Raw genomic sequence first — 19,891 nt, forward strand, 5'->3', positions numbered from 1 at the left:
AAAGTAGATAGATAGATAGGTAGACAAATGGATACACTGTAAGGCCTCATGTACACAAATGTTGAAAAAGCCACCTTGAAAAAATTATGAATGGTCCTTTGTTTAACATCCACTTTGACCCAATATTGTGACATTGGTACACCCCATGTGACTTTTAAGGCTCAATCACTTGGCATTTTGGGTGACTCCTGACATCAGAAAGAGACCGGCAAAGAATACTATGAACCATCAGGCACCACAAGACACCACATGGCCAGGCAAGAGGAGCACCATCAATATATTTGTTTGTTATATTTACTCATCTTCTTATTATAGACTCTTCTCTTCTTCTAATCTATCCTGACTGCAGTAGCCATACTCATCTTTCTGTTGAATAGAGATGAGCGAACAGTAAAATGTTCGAGGTTCGATATTCGTTTCGAGTAGCCCCTAAATATTCGACTACTCAAATCGAATATCGAACCCTATTATAGTCTATGGGGGGGAAAATGCTCGTTTCAGGGGTAGGCAATGTTTGATCAAATTATACGTACCAAGTCCACGAGTGAGGGTCGGGCTGGATCCTCCGAGAAATCTTCTCTGTGCAGCGTCCCCGCGGCGTCTTCCGGCTCTGAATTCACTCTGCCAGGCATCGGGCCTGGGCAGAGCCGACTGCGTATGCCCGCACTAGAAGCAGACATGCACAGTCAGCTCTGCCCAGGCCCAATGCCTGGCAGAGTGAATGAAGAGCCAGAAGACGCCGCAGGGAAGCTGCACGGAGAAGACTTCTAAAGGTAGGAGAAGAACCAGCGTTGATTGGCCGACTGTATAGCATTCGGCCAATCAATGCTGGTTCTGCATCGAACTTTTACATTCGAACAGCGAGTGGTACTCGATCGAGTACGAGTATTTCGAATACCATAGTATTTGATCGAATACCTACTCGATCGAGTACTACTCACTCATCTCTACTGTTGAACTGATACACAGATACGTCTATCTTGTTCCCCTCGATTTACTGGTTGCCCATCCAACACAGAATACACTTTATACGTGTTGCACTCATTCACAAATCCCTTCACAGTGCTGCACCTCCCTACATAGCCTTCCTCATCTCTATTTACCTCCTTACCAGTCCTCCCCATCTTGCCAAGGATCTTAGAGTTGAATCCTTTGCTATCTAAATATCTCACTCTCATCTACAAGACTCAAGCTGCACAAGTTCTCTGGAATGCTTTACCCTCAACAATCAAGTCAATACCAAACTTTGTCAGCCTCAAATGCGCCCTAAAACTCATCTTTTGAGCAGGTTTAGACCCTACCTGATCACTGTTATACACCTTGGCAGACTAAGCTAATATATGTTTCTCTAAGCTATCCTTTGTACTTTATTCTTTAACCTGACCACTCCATCTACACGTTACACTGCACTCCATGCACTTAGTATCTGTATATTCACAGATACTGGCTGGTGACGGCACATACAGCTTCAGTTATATGACCCCGTTTATTGAAAGATGGCTGAGCCATTGTTACAAACGAACCCCCTAACCTCGTGTCACTCTTTTTCTTCATAGATTGTAAGCTCTACGCGAGCAGAACAGGGCACAATGCGGTACGGGGATCGGCCTCCACTTTATCAAGTGCAACAATAAATACCACCGGCTTTTTTTCACTTGTGGAGAACACGTGATGTCCATGACTCAAAAAAAGGCGGTGGTATTTGTACTTAATAAAGGGGAGGATGATCCGCAAAATGCGTTGTGCCCTGTTCATAGCGAATAAAGAGTCGTATATTTCCACCTTGGCGTCCTCCAGATTTGTTTTCACCTTCCTTTCTGTGAGCTCGACTGGGGTCCTTTCTCTAATGGTTCTCTTGCTTGCTCACATGAGGAGGTTGCTTGATCTGTGTCAATGATGGAAAGGTATTCAGTCCATTAGATCTTCCTTCAGTCTTCTCTGGTCCAGCTTGGCATTGGCCCTAGAATGCCAAGTAGAATCATTGCTAGAGATGAGCTTACAGTAAAATGTTCGATATTCGATATTCATTTCAAATAGCCGCTCAATATTCGACTATTCGAACACATATTGAACCCCATTATAGTCTATGGGGGAAAATGCTTTGTTTCAGGGGAACCCACCATTCGACTCAGGAGAGTCACCAAGTCCACTATGACACCTCAGCAAATGTTGACAACACCTCTTCAATTCAACTTGGACAGCAGGGGAAGCATGTCTGGAGGCATCTAACAAGACCAAGTCCCTGTATTACCCCACCATCACAGCTTATCAACTACACACTTTCCACATTCCAAAAAACCTCTATCAAAGTGGGAAAACACCTGGAAAAACCTTCTTTCTTCCCCAAATGGATGGACAGAAACCCAAATTTAAGCTCAACAAAAATTAACAAGCACCCCTTTAAATCACGTTGCCAATGACAACCACAGATAGAATAGGCAATGGGAAATCCAAAAGCCCCCACCTTTAACTGTCATTGTGTATGTGTGTGTGTGATGTGGTAAGACCTTCCAAAATTAACTTTTCTGGCCCTTAACGTGAGCCCTTCCAAATTAAGTTACAGGCCCTTAAGCTGAGCTACCAGCAGAGACTGAGGCACTTTAACTTAGTTCAGCCTTGTACCAGCAGAGTTTGTTGCCCTTTGGGTGAGTTGAGCCTTGCACCAGCAGAGTGTTAGTCCTTTTAAAATTCTTAGCCCCTAAAACAGTGGTTCCAGAACCATCACTCTCATTGTGTTGGATTGATGCAGTGGATTGGACTGAGGACCTAGACATTGACCTGGATTTTGATTGGGAAATTGATAACATTTTGGCATCAAGTCCTGGAGGTAACTTTTATTTAGAGGACTGCAAAGGAGAAGAATTGGCTGCAACCACTACTACCGGTAATGCTCCTATAATATCGGACTCTACATTACCTATACAGAGATCTAATCAGGTGTAGAGATGAGCGAGTAGTACTTGATCGAGAAGTTGTTCGATCGAATACTACGGTATTCGAAATACTCTGTTCGAAATACTAGCTGTTCGAAGTGAAGATTCGATGCAGAACCAGCGTTGATTGGTAGAATGCTATACATTGCCAATCAACGCTGGTTCTTCTCTTTCCTTTAGAAGTCTTCTCCGTGCGCAGCGTCCCCGCGTCCCCGCGTCCTAGGTTTTGGGGGTACACAGCCTGGATATCTGGATTGAGCATACATAGCCAGACAGAATTTCTGTGTCTCCCACCTAGGTTTTGGGGGTACACAGCCTGGATATCTGGAATGAGCGAACATAGCCAGACCTAATTGCTCTGTATCCCTGTTTTGGGGTTACACACTTCCTGAAAAGCTGGTTTGCATGTATATAACAAGAAGTAACTGCTGTGGATTCCTGCTATTTTGTGGGGGACACCCCTAATAAATGCTGGTTTGCATGTATATAGCAGGAGGTAACTGCTCTGTATTCCTGCAAATTTGTAGGGGGGGGATACCCCAAAGAAAAGCTGGTTTGCACGTATATAGCAAGAAGTAACTGCTGTGGATTCCTCCTATTTTTTTTGGGGGGGGACACCCTAAAGAACAGCTGGTTTGCACGTATATAGCAAGAAGTAACTGCTGTGGATTCCTGCTATTTTGTGGGGGGACACCCCTAACAAGAGCTGGTGTGTACGTATATAGCAACAAGTAACTGTTGTGTATCCCTGTTTTCCACCGTCCGTTGGGCCCCCTTCATTATGTTCCACCTTAATATTTAATACAAAACAAACACTTACACTCACCTTCTATCACTCACCTTCCATCGTTTCCCCGACGCTCCTCTCTCTCACTCCAGTCACATACGCGATGCAGCTGTGACCTCAGCTCCTGCTTTAAAGCTCCGGCCCGGCTTGCGTGTGTAGGCGCGATGACGTCATCACATCATGCCTACACACGCAAGCCGGGCCATAGCTAAGCAGGAGCTGATCTCACAGCTGCATCGCGTATGTGACTGGAGTGAGAGAGAGGAGCGTCGGGGGAACGATGAAAGGTGAGTGATAGAAGGTGAGTGTAAGTGTTTGTTTTGTATTAAATATTAAGGTGGAACATAATGAAGGGGGCCCATGAAACTGGGGGGCAAATGAAGGGGAGGGGGGAACGGCATGACACTGGGGAAGATGAAGGGGGTGGGGAGAGAACGGCATGAAACTGGGGACAGAGATGGAGGGGGCCCAATGAAACTGGGGGGCAAATGAAGGGGAGGGGGGAACGGCATGACACTGGGGAAGATGAAGGGGGTGGGGAGAGAACGGCATGAAACTGGGGACAGAGATGGAGGGGGCCCAATGAAACTGGGGGGCAAATGAAGGGGAGGGGGGAACGGCATGACACTGGGGAAGATGAAGGGGGTGGGGAGAGAACGGCATGAAACTGGGGACAGAGATGGAGGGGGCCCAATGAAACTGGGGGGCAAATGAAGGGGAGGGGGGAACGGAATGACACTGGGGCAGAGACGGGGGACATTAAACTGTGGGCAGATGAAGGGGGAGAACGTGATGAAACTGGGGACAGAGATGGAGGGGGGGACATGAAACTGGGGACAGAGGAAGGGTGTATATGAAACTGGGGAGAGATGGAGGGGGGGCATATAATTTACAGGTGACTGTAGGAGGATTATACTGTGTGGGAGCACATGATAAATGAATGAGAATAGGTGGAATCAACATAAAAGTGGGTGGAGCCAAATTTGCCGCGACACGCAGAGCGCGCTGCACATTTTACCCCTCTTTCTACTCATTAAAAATTAGGAGGTATGGCGTTGGTGACGCCACACTCCTGCATGACGTCACTCGCTTCATCTGCGACGCACAGTGTCTCGACTCCCCCGCCTCCTTTACAAGGGGGCCCACTGAGGCTCTGTCGCCCAAGGGCCCATAAAAACCTGGAGCCGGCCCTGGGTCAGCATGTCCCGATTTCAACTCATCGGCGTCCGTAGGACGCCGATGAGCTGAATGCGTAGGCGTTTAAAGCAGGAGGTGTCACAGCTCAGCTCCTGTTTTAACGCTGAGCTCCGGCATTTGTAGTCGCGATGTGATGATGTCACATCGCGCCTACAATATGGAGAGAGCTGCGGGGGAACAAGGGAAGGTGAGTGTGTGTGAGAACAGTATGACGCTGGGACAGATGAACGGAGGAAGAACGGCATGACACTGGGGCAGATAGAGGGGGGGAGAACAACATGACACTGGGGCAGATGAAGGAGGGAGAACGGCATGACACTGGGGCAGAGACGGGGGGGGGACATGAAACTGTGGGCAGATAAAAGGGGAGAATGGCATGAAACTGGGGACAGAGATAGAGGGGGGGACATGAAATTAGGGGTAGATGAAGGGTGTATATGAAAATGGGAAGAGATGGAGGGGGGGGACATATAATTTACGGGTGACTGTAGGAGGATTATACTGTGTGGAATCACATGAAAAATGAATGAGAATGGGCGGAGTCAACATAAAAGTGGGCGGGGCCTTAATTGCTGCGGCGCGCTGCACGTAGGGCCCCGCCAAAGTCAATTGCCCAGGGCCCCGCAAACCCTGGATCCGCCACTGCTCTTGGTATTCTCTTGATGAGCTTCAAGAGGTAGTCACCGGAAATGGTTTTCACAGGTGTGCCCTGTTAGGTTTAATAAGTGGCATTTCTTGCCTTATAAATGGAGTTGAGACCATCAGTTGTGTTGTGCAGAGGTCAGGTGGATACACAGCTGATAGTCCTACTGAATAGACTGGTAAAATTTGTATTATGGCAAGAAAAAAAGCAGCTAAAGTAAAGAAAAACGAGTGGCCATCATTACTTTAAGAAATGAAGGTCAGTCAGTCTGAAAAATTGGGAAAACTTTGAAAGTGTCCCCAAGTGCAGTTGCAAAAACCATCAAGTGCTACAAAGAAACTGGCTCACATGAGGACTGCCCCAGGAAAAGAAGACCAAGAGTCACCTCTGCTGCGAAGGATAAGTTCATCCGAGTCACCAGCCTTAGAAATCGCAGGTTAACAGCAGCTCAGATTAGAGACCAGGTCAATGCCACTCAGAGTTCTAGCAGCATACACATCTGGTTCCCACCATAAAGCATGGAGGAGGGGGTGTGATGGTGGGGGGGTGCTTTGCTGGTTACACTCTTGTGTCATACTGAAGTCAAACTGAAGTCATACTGAACCAGCATGGCTACCACAGCATCTTGCAGCGGCATGCTATTCCATCCAGTTTGCGTTCAGTTGGACCACCATTTATTTTTCAAGAGGACAATGACCCCAAACACCTCCAGGCTGTGTAAGGGCTATTTGACCAAGAAGGAGAATGATGGGGTGCTACGCCAGATGACCTGGCCTCCACAGTCACTAGACCTGAACCCAGTCGAGATGGTTTGGGGTGAACTGGACCGCAGAGTGAAGGCAAAAGGGCCAACAAGTGCTAAGCATCTCTGTGATCACTAATGTACATGTCACTGACCAGGGCTAGGCGGCCACAGGCACAGGGAAAAAAATAAATGGGGGGGGGGGACAAAAACAGCAGACAGCAAGATGGGAGTGGGGGATGGAAAGTAGAGGTGGAGGGATGGATGCCATTCCACTCGGCCCATGAGGTCTGGGAGAAGCCCATAGCTGACATGATTCATCAAGAATGTCCTTCATCTGGGCCCAAGAGCACTATGATGCACATCTGAAGACACCACAGTTTTTATCCTATTATTTACATCTTTTGTGACCTATGTTACTGAATAGAAAATTAGATATGGCGGTTTTAACTTCCTCATTCCTTAAACTATAAATAAGAGGATTCAGCGTAGGCATCACTCCTAGGTAAATGATGGAAAATACTTGGTCAAGTTCCTCTGAGGAATCTGATGGTGGTATCACGTACATACAGAGTAAGGTCCCAAAAAATATTAGAAGGATGGTAAGGTGAGAGGTACAAGTGGAGAAAGTTTTTTTCCTTTGTCCAATGGAACTTAAACCTAGAATATTTGCTAAAATTTTACTGTAGGACATCAAAATAAGGAGGAAAGGACATAACCCAACCAAAGCCTGCACCAGTATCATTGTCTGAAATTCATAGATATCACCGCAAGAAATCTTTGTCAATGTTTTAACATCACAAAATATCTGCTTGATGTGTCTGGATCTGCAGAAGGACAGACGTGACACAAATATTGTAACAACAAGTGAATTGGAAAATCCAAAGATCCAGCACCCGGATACCAGTAGGACACACTTCCTCTTCTGCATGAGGAACATGTAATGTAATGGAAAGCAGATGGCAACGTAGCGATCATAAGACATCATGGTCAACAACCAAATTTCTGTGCAAGCAAAGGAATTGAAAAAGTACATTTGTGTCAAACAAGCGGTAAATGGAATCCGGTTATTACCAGTAATAATGATGTCCATTAATTTTGGAAGTGCCACTGAGCTGTACAAGACGTCTACAAAGGAGAGGTTACGTAGGAAAAAATACATTGGTTTCTGAAAATGAAGATCTATAAAAATAATCACAATTATTAAGATGTTCCATAGTAGACATATGAGGTAGAGGAAGAGAAATATGGGAAATAAGGAGAATTTTTGACAAAGAACTTTTGAAAATGCTACAATATAAAAGTCAAAAACATCTGTCTCATTCTCCATCAATGTAAGTTGAAGGCTACACCAAACTTCAAGTACAGTTCATGAAGTTATTGGCACCTAGTCAGAAGTCCTCCAGAAAACATCAAGTATTATGACCTTTAATCCCCTATACAGTTAGGGATACGTTGTTTTTTAGTTTTTCTTGAATAATTTTGTCCATGGGTCCCCTAGACATAAACATGGATTAGATTACATTTACAGAAGATAAAGAAGGTCATACAATGGGGAGAATTTATCAAACATTGTATACCAGTCTCTAAACACTGATAAAAATTGTATATTTTGGTACATGACTATTTTTGACCCAAATTGTGTTAATTTTGTGAAAAGTGGGCGTGCGGCGTTTGCCCGGGGAAAAGATATTTAATATCAAATATCAAATTATGGCGGAAATTTACACCAGCCCCTAGTATATTTGACTGTTTTATGGAAGGCAGAATATGTGCCTAATAAATTGGGGACACCTTGCGCTGGCTTAGGCTGGTTGCACACAACTTGTGTGCTAGCTGCTGACCATGATTGAACGGCATGGCCGGCAGAGGGACAGCACAGGGATGTCATCCGTGCACTGTGCCATGTTTTCACAGCCCTATTCATTCAATGAATACGAATCACGGAAGTACGGCTGCAAAATTAACAGAAATAGAAGCTATCCTGAGTTTTGTGGCCCCAACCATCGGCCTGCAAAGATCAAGAAGCACACTGAACCACCCCACGGTAGTACGCAAGGGGCCTTAGGGGAAATCACAACTGATGTAGAAAACACCTATCTTGATAAGTTACCCCTTATGTTGCAGTTCCACATTTTCATTCCAAATTCACCTTTGTCAAAGTCTATGGCCCCACATTGCGGAAACACAGCATTTTTTTGTTGTCAATTTTGCTGTGGTTTATTGAACCAAAGTCAAGAATGAATTTAACAGATGGGAAACGTCTAAGAGATTCCTTTATATATTGCATTTCTTTTAGATCGGGGCCCCACGGGACAGAAATGCCGCGTTTTGCCCACTGCTGGAAGCTGTGGGTCCGTGGGTTTCCTAGACATAAAAAAAAAAATTTGATTACATTTACAGAAGATAAAGTAGGTCAAACATTGTATACCAGTTTCTAAACTAGTATTTTTGGAATTTATGTTTAAAGCACTGTGGGAAGAACAGCGATGTGTTGCCGACGTGGTTTTTCCCGCAACGCCTTATAACTTTGGCTTAAAAAAAACGCAGCAATATCCACAATAAAAAATTATATTTCTGCAACATGGGGCTTTAGACTAAAAATGTATTTTCAGAATTTTAACAAATAGTTGGCATTAGAGATGAGCGAACACTAAAATGTCCGAGGTTCGAAATCCGATTCAAACAGCCGCACACTGTTCGGCTGTTCGAACGGATTTCGAACCTCATTATAGTCTATGGGGGGGGGGGGGGATGCTTGTTTCAGGGGTACGCAAAATTTGATAACATTATACTTACCAAGTCCACGAGTGACGGTCAGGCTGGATTCCCCTTGAAGTCTTCTCCCAGCGCAGTGCCCCAGCGGCGTCTTCCGGCTGGAATTCACTCTGCCAGGCATCGGGGCCTAGGCAGAGCCGACTGTGCATGCGCGGTCGGCTCTGCCCGGCCTGGCGCCTGAGCAGAGCCAACTGCGCATGCGCAGTCGGCTCTGCCTAGGCCGGATGCCTAGGCAGAGTGAATTCCAGCCGGAAGATGCCGCGGGGACGCTGCACGGAGAAGACTTCTAAAGGTAAGAGAAGAACCAGCGTTGATTGGCAGAATGTATAGCATTCTGCCAATCAACGCTGGTTCTGCATCGAACCTTAAACTTCGAACAGCTAGTAGTGTACTAGTACTAGTACTAGTAGTACTACTCGATCGAACACTACTCGCTCATCTCTAGTTGGCATCTTTCAGAATTTTTTCTTTGTTTCTACCTCAATAAAAATGAAAATTAAAAAATTTGAGAATTTTAAAATAACACATTCAAAACGTTTGTGTTAATATAAAACAATATAATATTGGATTCTAAGTGTAATAAACTGTGAAGAAATCCACCCAAAACCAATAAAAATATGAACGTCTTGCGAAAGGCAGAATCTAAGTTCACAGCAACTTCATTTTTGTCCATTGCTCTGATCTGCCATAGTATCAGCCAATGGAATGAGAAATTATTATGGTGGCAGATACAGATGGCGCATGCTCAGTCTGCCTCCACCATTCACTGTAATATTAAAAAAACGCTAGGCGGAAGCTTTCTTCTCTCTAGTTTTTTACTTAGGCGAAAGGTAAATTTTATCTTCCGTCTGAAACAATAACAAAAAGCTTCCATCTTGTTTGATGATGGCTTGTGCTCCATCTGTATCCATCATTATATTCGTTTTTCGGTCCATTGTTCTCAATAATGTATTATTAGTCCAGGGCTCATATCATGGTACCAAGTCTCTGCACACCGGCATATAACAGACCTGTAGGCACTCAGTTCAATACCATTTAAGGCGTAAGCAATGCCCTTCCTCAGGTGTAATAGTTCAGCGTTCAGGCTGTTGGGACAGAACCCAGCTCCTCCACTCTCCCCCAGGAACAGCCAACATTGATCTGTGTTGCCCGTCCTTTGGTTCATTCCACATACACCCGAGAGTTGCGAGGAACTTTGCAGCTTTACCCAGTCCAGAGAATGGCCCTCTGCCAAGTTGATGCCACTGTACATTGTGGAGTTGTGACCATTTCACAACTCCATAAGGTGAGACATATTCCTCTCTCAATTACCTGACCATTACCTAACAGAATCACGCTATGGCTTGCTCAGTATTGTTTCTTTTTACATTCTTGAGATTTGTAATACTTTTAGGTCAACAAGAGTATACAAAACCAGAAGGACAAACTCTCAGCAAATATAGATATTATTTGTAGCAAGTATCTGGGAAGTGAGGCAGAAATTGTGCATTAAGTCATGTTTTTTATATCATTTTGCAAAATTTCATTATCATCTAGAATTTGTACAACTTTTGTTATCTAAGCACTAAAAATACATTGAGGCTAAATTCATGTAACAAAACCATTTTTTTTACCTGAAGATGCGCCCACGTGTTGTCATATGAGAGATCTTTCCTTGCAGTACTGGATTTATATAGTTCCTCCTCTACATGATATTCCAAGCTATCGTTCTCTGGAGAAGCCATATGTCTATTCTCTTTAGGCATGTGTTTATCTTTCAGTAATGATCGGTAATTTCTAATTGGCAATTATTACTGGTAAATAAATTTAATTAAAATACATTCTATATCAATGGAATAAATGGAATAAAACATCTACTTTATGAAGAAGGGAATGTTCCCTAGAAATGTCCACTAAGCTTTATGAGGCCGGTGTAAACTTGGCAAAAAACATGGTGTTTTACCGTCAGTACAAAGTGGATGGGATGCCACAGAACTCCATCCATGCGTTGCAGAAGAATAGAATCAACAGAAACGTTGCAATTTCCAAAAACATTGCGTTCTCTCTCTACTTGATACATAACCCAGCAAAGTAGTCTATGACTTGATGTGGCGTCTACTAAGTAATAAATACCAGCGCTACTCGGATAACTTTTGCACCTTTTCCCCCTTTTAGGCTACAGCTCCATGTTGTGGACACACATTGTAAAATGTGTTTCGCTACAAGGGGTCTTAACCTAACCATCGCCATCATGCCATTGTTACTAGGGCTTGTGGAACAATCTGTAGAACCAAAAGGGACTCACCAAAGGAGTTAGTGAGAAGGCACCTAGGAAGGGGAAATCACATCTTTGACCGTTTTCCCCACCGATCCAAGTCACAGTAAGAGAACATGGTGACACCTCAGATAAAGAAAAACTGGTTTGCCTCACATGATGTAATAACCCCATAAGGATGATACATTTATCCAAACGTCCTTTGTACATAAACCTGATGAAACTCCTGAGTAGGCCTCCCGGATGTACAGGAATATTATAAGGCTGTCCAATTAAAGAGATGGATGGACCTTGCTTTTCCAAATTCCTCTTCCCTTATTTTTCAAGCAACCACTGCGACTTTTGGACATCGTGCCTTGGCCACCCTTTGGTTGTATAGACCAAGGAACTTAGACCAACTTCTTTTGGGGGCATGTGAAACATGGCATCTATTGAGAGACCACCTAGCTCCATCACCTTCCCCGTTGTTGCCTATATCCCTCTTACCCAACCTTCTCGGGAAATGCACATCGGCATACTCCACCATGTGGCGACACCTATCGTCTCATTACCTGTTGGACTTGCTAGATGATTCATTACAACCAGACCTAGTCAGATTGAACTCCTTTGCATCCGATAAACCTCTCTCTTTCCTGCATGAGACTCATCTCCGCTCCATTGTCCGAGAGTGGTTCTCTGCCAACACATTAAGAACTGCTCTCACTCCATTTGAAAGAGCTCTAGCCTCACAAGCTAAACTAATACGAAAAACATCTTATGTTCTTCCAACCTTTGTGAACCCCCCTAAAATTTCCAAACCTTCTTTCATAACATCCTGGGAAATAGAACTCCAGCGCACCTTCTCAGACGAACAATTGTCTCAGATCCTATCACATTCACAGGGATTCTCGAGATGTGTCCGTCTTCAGGAAACCCATTACAAATTACTGACATGCTGGTACCGTACCCCACAATGGAAACATAAAATGAAATTGGCGTCTTCAGATACTTGCTGGAGGTGCAACGCTAGTAGTGGTTCTCTGTCTCACATTTGGTGGTTCTGCCCGGCTATACTGAGTTTTTGGCAGGATGTGCAGCTTACAATTAGGTCGATCACTTCTCCCTCCTTTACTTTCACCCCACAGATGGTCCTCCTCTCTTTATCATCCTCTGACTACCGTCCCTCCAAGACAAATCTAATCTCCTTTCTGCTATCGGCAGCGAACTCGATTGTCCCTAACAAGTGGCTGAGTGTTGAACCCCCTACAAAACTAGAATGGGTGGAGAAAGTAAATCAAATCGCACGCTTTGAGGAAATCACCAGCTGGCAAGCTCGCGCTCACGACAAATTTCTAAAGATCTGGACCCCTTGGAAAAATCTTTTTGTTTGAGGACACTATGTCTTTTGGTCATATAGCATTGAGAGTCACTACTGCCCATTTCTACACCCACTTCTTTCCCCCCTCTTTTCTTTCTCTCTCTCATTCAGTCCTATTCCTATGTGCTGTGTGTGTTTTGTTAATCCCAATGTCGATATGAATTCTCTCCCTCTTTCACGCTTTATTCCCCACCTCTCCCCCCTTCACTGTCCCACCGAGAGGCCCCCTCCTCCTTCCCCCCTTTTCCCCCCCACATTTCTCCCCCTTCTCTCCCGCTGTCTCACACCTTTCTTCCAATAGTACAGTTGGCCAAGAGTGCCATTAGTTACTCAACATTCTCCTTCAGTTCCATTCTTTCGTACTTCCTTACTACTACACTTCGGAGTTAGGCATTGATACTGTGCCTCCACAGACTGCAACTTATACATTTCAATTACATGTGGCGGAGCTTATGCTCTAACTGATTGTTTTATATGATTCAAGCTCTGCTTTGACATACTTTTTGTCAGCTATGTTTTTCTTGTTCTGTAAATTTATACCTCAATAAAACTTAAAATATTAAAAAAAAAACAAAACTCCTGAGTAATGATGGGAGAGATTAATTTCAAGAATATAAACCTGCAAATTGTGGTCCCATTCTGAGCCAAGAGTTATATTATTATACTTAAGACTCCTTAAGACTCCTCACACTCACTTTTTGTTAGTTCTGCAGAGCTCCACTGCAGGATCCAATGGACCGAGGTCACTACTGAGGCCTGTGATTAGGCCTCGTAAGTAACTTGACAACATGGAGCTTTGGTGCTCTCTGTCATGACCACAGCAACACCAAAATTGATTTCAGTGGTGACCTGGGGTCATTGATGTCACCTCAAGGCCAGGAGAGACTAGAAGGCATTGGGAAAGAAGACTGGACCCTTTTGCGGTTTGGTTCACAGAAACTTGGCAAATTGGGAGCCTCTATGTGAAAGTCCATCGTTGGATAGCCATTCATGAAAGAGGTCTAAGGTCACTGAACAACACCACTAGCCCCATGCCTTCCTGACATTCTCTGTAATATTATGGTGGATGTTGGACTATAAACATGGCGACTACTCAGTAGCTAAGTAGACACCATAACTACCAGGGCTACCATTGCCTTACACAGAAGAGACTTAGAAGTAAAGCTATGGTCCTAAGTCCTTTCTGATCATCGGCATTAAACCTTTAGATACCTTGGTCACATATAACTGAGGCATCTAAGTACTAACAACACATGAGTGCCACCATGATGCCTCATATCTCTGTCTCCTAGACTTACATCTAGGGACTATGATCCAGTTCGAGTCCAGTTTTGGTTAGACATTGAATGCTGTAAATCAAAACCCCAAAAGAAAATGGCGCAAATGCATTTTATTTGTAACTTCAGCCCATCCTAAAATTTCTCCATTTGTTCCCATGAACATAGTCAGTGTTAAATTTGTAGACAATTAAAAATAAAACACTTGTGATCGGTGTGAGTGCCAGTGAGTATAGCGAATGGTTCTCGACTTCTTCAATGTTATGGAAATTCGGTGGGTCAGAGTGGGCTTATGAACTCTTTTGGAATGGGATAAATTTGGAACCAATATTTGTAGTAATTTGTGACTCTATCCGCAGCAAAATCTACAGGACACTTATTTTGTTGGGAGTCTTGCTCCAATCTTTGCCTTCTTTTGAATACAATGAGAAGGGGGCCAGAATCAGAGAAAAATCTTTATGTGAATGGGCTTTAAAGTGTTAACCTATGATGGTTACTGGTACAAGATGTTCCTTTACCTGCACATCTGATCTTATATCTGGGCTGTTTGACAAAACTAGATACAACAAATTGTATACTGGTTGATTCATTAACCAAATGGGAAATGTCAATGTATAATTTTCATGGGAAAAAAAAAATTTGCATTTTCACATTGGAATAATTTACTTTACGTACCAATAGAAGCACTCACATTATAATTCACAACACCTAGATACAGAAAAAAAGAACAAACAGAAAAACCCTTAAGGCCGGGGCTCCATGTAGAAGACCACAGCAAAAAAGCACTTCGGGAAAAACTGCAGCGGCATCACATCGCGTTTTTTCCCTCCACATTTTTCACAGACAGTACGCAGAAATTTCCTCCGCGGACTTTCTGCTTCCATTATACCTATAGGGAAACTGCCGGCATTTCAGTAGGTATAAATAACATGCTGAGATTTCTAAATCTGAAATGGTTTTGGAAATTACAGAACGCATTTTTCCGCATTGTGTGGATGGGATTCGTTAGACTGTACTGGACTGTGAAACACTGCGGTAGGCTAAGGCCCTACGTGGAATCCCATAGCAAAAAAGCGCTGCGGGAAAAACCACGGTGGCAAGGCATCACGGTTCTTTCCTCAGCGCTTTAGACAGAAAGTTCACAGAGGCTTCCTCTGCGGACTTTGTTATACCTATAGGGAAACCGTCGGCGTTTCCATAGGCATATTTGACCTGATGCGATTTCCAAAACCACAACAGTTTTGGAAATCGTGGCAAGTCCGCAGTGCAATTTTCGCTAGAATCCCATACACTTTGTTCTGACTGTAAAATGCTGTGATTTTTTTCCACGTGGGGTCCCGGTTGCATAGTAGATTCTATTATGGTGAGTTACTCAAGCTATAATGCAGCCAAGTGCAACAAACCAACCAATAGGGTTGAGGTGATCTTGAGATTTCAGGATCGATTTTAAAATCCGATTTCTAATCATTTTCCAGCCAATCCCAATCCTGTTCGCGATCGTGAAATTTGCTCGATCGACAATCGGAATCCGATGTTTTCCAATCCCAATCACTCAACCCTAGTCGATGCTTCTCTTTGGGAAAAGTCACTTTTAGGGTTGAGCCAATCTTGAGATAACCTCCGACCTTGATCCTGTAGGAAAAGATCGGGATTGGAATTCTGATCGCGATCATGAAATTTACTCGATCGCCAATCGGAATCCGATCTTTTCCAATCCCGATTGCTCAACCCTACCAACCAACAAAATCAAATCAATATCATCATCAGTTTCTTTTTGTAACTTCTTGCAGTTGTAGTTTCTTTTGGCCAAACAATGGAGCCGAACTGTGCTTTGCCTGAAGACCTTTCTCAAAAACAAAAGACTCCTATTTGCATAACATGGATATTGTACTAAAAAGAGAATTGCACTACATTAGTGACATAGGATTACATGATGGTTCGAGTCATCATTGCTACATCTGTAAGAAACAAAAATGCTTAGTCAATCTTTGTAATATGAGCTAGAGCCGTAAGATCTTTTGATTTATCATTACAATGGCCGCCCAAACCTCCTTATTCCTCAGAGTGTAAACCAGAGGATTCAACATCGGAACTAGAATAAGATAAAGCATCGATAACAATGTGTCCTGATCTTTAGAGCCTTCAGATTCAGGTTTCATGTACAAGAACAAACCGGGTCCATAGAATAATATAACAGTGATGAGGTGGGAGGCGCAGCTGGAGAAAGCTTTCATACGTCCTGCCGAGGAACGGATCTTCAAGATCACAGAGAAGATAAAGACGTAAGAGATTACGGTAAGTAAGAATTGTGCAAGGAACAGAGAACAAACTTCCAAGAATATGATGAGTTTCTGGCTTTGAGTGTTCGTGGTGGAAAGTGCAAGCATTGAATTTAGATCACAGAAAAAATTATTAATTTCATGTGAAGAGCAGAATTGGAGAGTAGATGTAAGTTGGGTATGTAATAGAGAATTTAGGACACCAACTAGCCAACCGGAGGCCGCCATTGCAATGTAGACGTTCTTATTCATTAAAGTGTGATAGTGTAAGGGCTTACATATTGCCACGTAGCGGTCATAGGCCATTGACGTCAGAATACAGATTTCACCATCAGCGCATAAGACAAAGAAAAATAACTGTGTCATACAGGAACTAAAAAAGATCTTGTGATCCTGAGTCAAGGTGATAAAAAGTAACTTTGGGACACAGGTTGAGATGGATGTGACATCTATGACAGCAAGGTTACACAAGAAGAAATACATCGGAGTGTGAAATTTTGGTACAAGAAATACAAGAAAAATTATGGTCAAGTTTCCCAACATAGTAATCAAATAAATAACCAAAATTCCAAAAGAGAACTCAAGTTGGCCCAATGAAGACATTGAGAAGGCGATAATGTAAAAGTCATGGTTGGAGCTTCCATTTGGACAGTCATTCATGTTGTCTTCCCAGAGATACGGCTTAACTGATATTTGTCATGGATTGAACAATTGTTCAATATCTATGAACCCACCTCAATCTACTTCCAAAAATGTTGACCATGTAGAACATTTTGTAGCAGACAGTAGTTTTATGGTGACATTGGCGAGGAACATAATGAGTTATCCTTTCTCCATACTGCTTCCTGGAACAGAACTCAAAACTCCATCTTGTCTAAAAGTGAAGAATCTCAAAACATATGGACAAAAAAATACGTGATGTAAACTAATGAAACATACAGAGTATTGAAAATACACCAAAATACTGCACACGTGAGAAAGAACCGAATAAGGGTAGAAAATACCTAAAACCTTCTGCACATTATTCAGCAAAAATTCTTTGAAGAGACAAGATTACAATTGAATTATTGGACAAAACCATACAAAGATGTGATGAGCTTTGATGCTGTACTTATAAAAGCTGGCTTATATAATGTTATATCTGTCTCTAGGGTGCGGGGTCCACTGAGAAATGTCAACATTGATTCCTTTAGGAGGTTGGTAATTGGTTTAATACAAAAATAGATTAACGCAACAGTTTGTTCAATTGTGATCTCTGTATAAACCATGAACACAAGATGAAGCAATGTTACATGTTATATACAGTATAATGTGATATGTAATACATACACTGGGGTAACTTTACTGTTGAAAATGAATTCTGGTCCATGCACCAACCCAATGTGTAAGACACTTACTGACAGTTTCTGTTCCTTTTGAAGTCTGATGGGAGGTGCTTGAAAGAAATGGGTGTGGCTTGTTTGGGAAAAGGTATGGCTTAAAGGGAACTTTTTGCTGCCTCCAAACTACAATTTTTTTTCTCTTGCCCCCACCATTATACCAATCATTTCTAATATTTTTTTTTTATTAGGGTATCTACTGTCAGGTAGGTAGTGCTGTGCTATCTGCTACAGCCCTGGGCCATCCACCTAATACTAATATAAAGGAATATATCCTTTTATTGACCTTGGCAGAGTACCTCAGAGTACTTTATTTCAGTTGGCTCCTGACAGTTATAGTAACCAACTGCCACCCAGGGGTGTAACTACCGTAGAGGCAGCGGAGGCAGCTGCCACAGTGCCCGGGCCATTTAGGGGGCCCAGTGACAGCCATTACTGCTGCGTTTTTTTTTTTTTAATAGGCCGTTACAGGCTGTATTTACTTGCTGATCCTGGCTGGGCCGGGATCGGCAAGTGACACCGGGAGCCCCACAAATACTGTCATTATACTCGGGGGTCTTTGCAGACCCCCGAGTATAATGATCGGCGGACCGGGAGAGGTAAGGAAACGTAAAAAATACTGTTACTTACCTCTCCACGATCCTGACAGGCCTCCTTCATACTTGTCTGACATCTCTGACGTCACATGAACCCGGCCTGCTTCCCGGGTCATGTGACGTCCGACGTCATTAATGAAAGACGACAGCATCGGCCGACAGCATAGGAGCCGGGGGACAGGTAAGCAACTGTTTTTTTTTTTAATGTTTTGATTCCCCCGGGTCTCCGATTATTATACTCTGGGGTCTGAAAAGACCCCAGAGAATAATAATTGTTTATGGGTGTCCACAGTGGGACATAATACTGTGTGCAGGGGCCAGTAAGGGACATAATACTGTGTGCAGGGGCCACTATGGGGATAATACTGTGTGCAGGGGCCACTATTGGGGATAATACTGTGTGCAGGGGCCAGTAAGGGACAAAATACTGTGTGCAGGGGCCAGTAAGGTACAAAATACTGTATGCAGGGGCCAGTAAGGGACATAATACTGTGTGCAGGGGCCACTATTGGGGATAATACTGTGTGCAGGGGCCACTATTGGGGATAATACTATGTGCAGGGGCCACTATGAGGATAATACTGTGTGCAGAGGCCACTATTGGGGATAATACTGTGTGCAGGGGCCACTATGGGGCATAATACTGTGTGCAGGGGCCACTATGGGGCATAATACTGTGTGCAGGGGCCACTATGGGGGATAATACTGTGTACAGGGTCACTATGGGAGATAATACTGTGTGCAGGGTCACTATTGGGGATAATACTGTGTGCAGGGGCCACTATGGGGTATAATACTGTGTGTAGGGACCACTATGGGACATAATACTGTGTGCAGGGGCCACTATGGGGCATAATACTGTGTGCAGGGTCACTATGGGGGATAATACTGTGTGCAGGGTCACTATGGGGGATAATACTGTGTGCAGGGGCCACTAAGGGACATAATACTGTGTGCAGGGGACACTATGGGGGATAATACTGTGTGCAGGGGCCACTATTGGGGATAATACTGTGTGCAGGAGCCACTAAGGGACATAATACTGTGTGCAGGGCTTACTAAGGCACACAATAGAGTGCGGAGGAGGGGGTCAGTTGATGTCTTCAGCGTCGGTGTCGGTTGGGGGGGTCCCCATGTCAAAAGTTCGCCACGGGGCCCCGCCATTCCTAGTTAAGCCACTGCTGCCACCCATAGATATTACTCTATTGGAGGCTATGATCTCTATTTAAATGGAGGCCAGCCTTGCACAGCTGCTGTTTAGATCCCTTGGTCACAATTGCTCATGGGTCAAATAGTCTATGATTAAAGGGGCTCTATCAGCAAAATCATGCTGATAGAGCCCCACATATGTGTGCATAGCCTTTAAAAAGGCTATTCAGGCATCGGTAATGTTATATTAAACTACCCCCCCGTTTTAAAAAAATAACCTAAAAAAGAATGTTATCTACTTACGGATCGTGCACGCTGGGTGGGCATTCTGGGTGTGTCTTCATCTTCTTCCCCGCCTCTTCTTCCTCCGATGTCCTCCGGTCCCGTCTTCTTCTAGCGCTCGCTCGCGGACACTGATATGAAAAAACGGCCTGGGCGCATGCGCAGTAGCATGCGGCTTCTACTACGGCTACTGCGCATGCGCCCCGGCTATCACTGGCCGTTCGCGAGCGCTGGAGGA

General features: G+C 43.9%; 1 protein-coding gene across 1 annotated transcript; it reads right to left on the reverse strand.

Moving 5' to 3' along the window:
- Positions 1 to 6,693: 6,693 nt before the first annotated feature.
- Positions 6,694 to 7,632, reverse strand: LOC142202771 (olfactory receptor 1G1-like). The gene has a single exon (XM_075273079.1). The coding sequence runs from the start codon at positions 7,630 to 7,632 to the stop codon at positions 6,694 to 6,696; it is 939 nt and encodes a 312-aa protein (XP_075129180.1).
- Positions 7,633 to 19,891: the final 12,259 nt, after the last annotated feature.

Source organism: Leptodactylus fuscus, chromosome 5 (assembly GCF_031893055.1).
Source record: "Leptodactylus fuscus isolate aLepFus1 chromosome 5, aLepFus1.hap2, whole genome shotgun sequence".
Lineage (NCBI taxonomy): Eukaryota > Metazoa > Chordata > Amphibia > Anura > Leptodactylidae > Leptodactylus > Leptodactylus fuscus.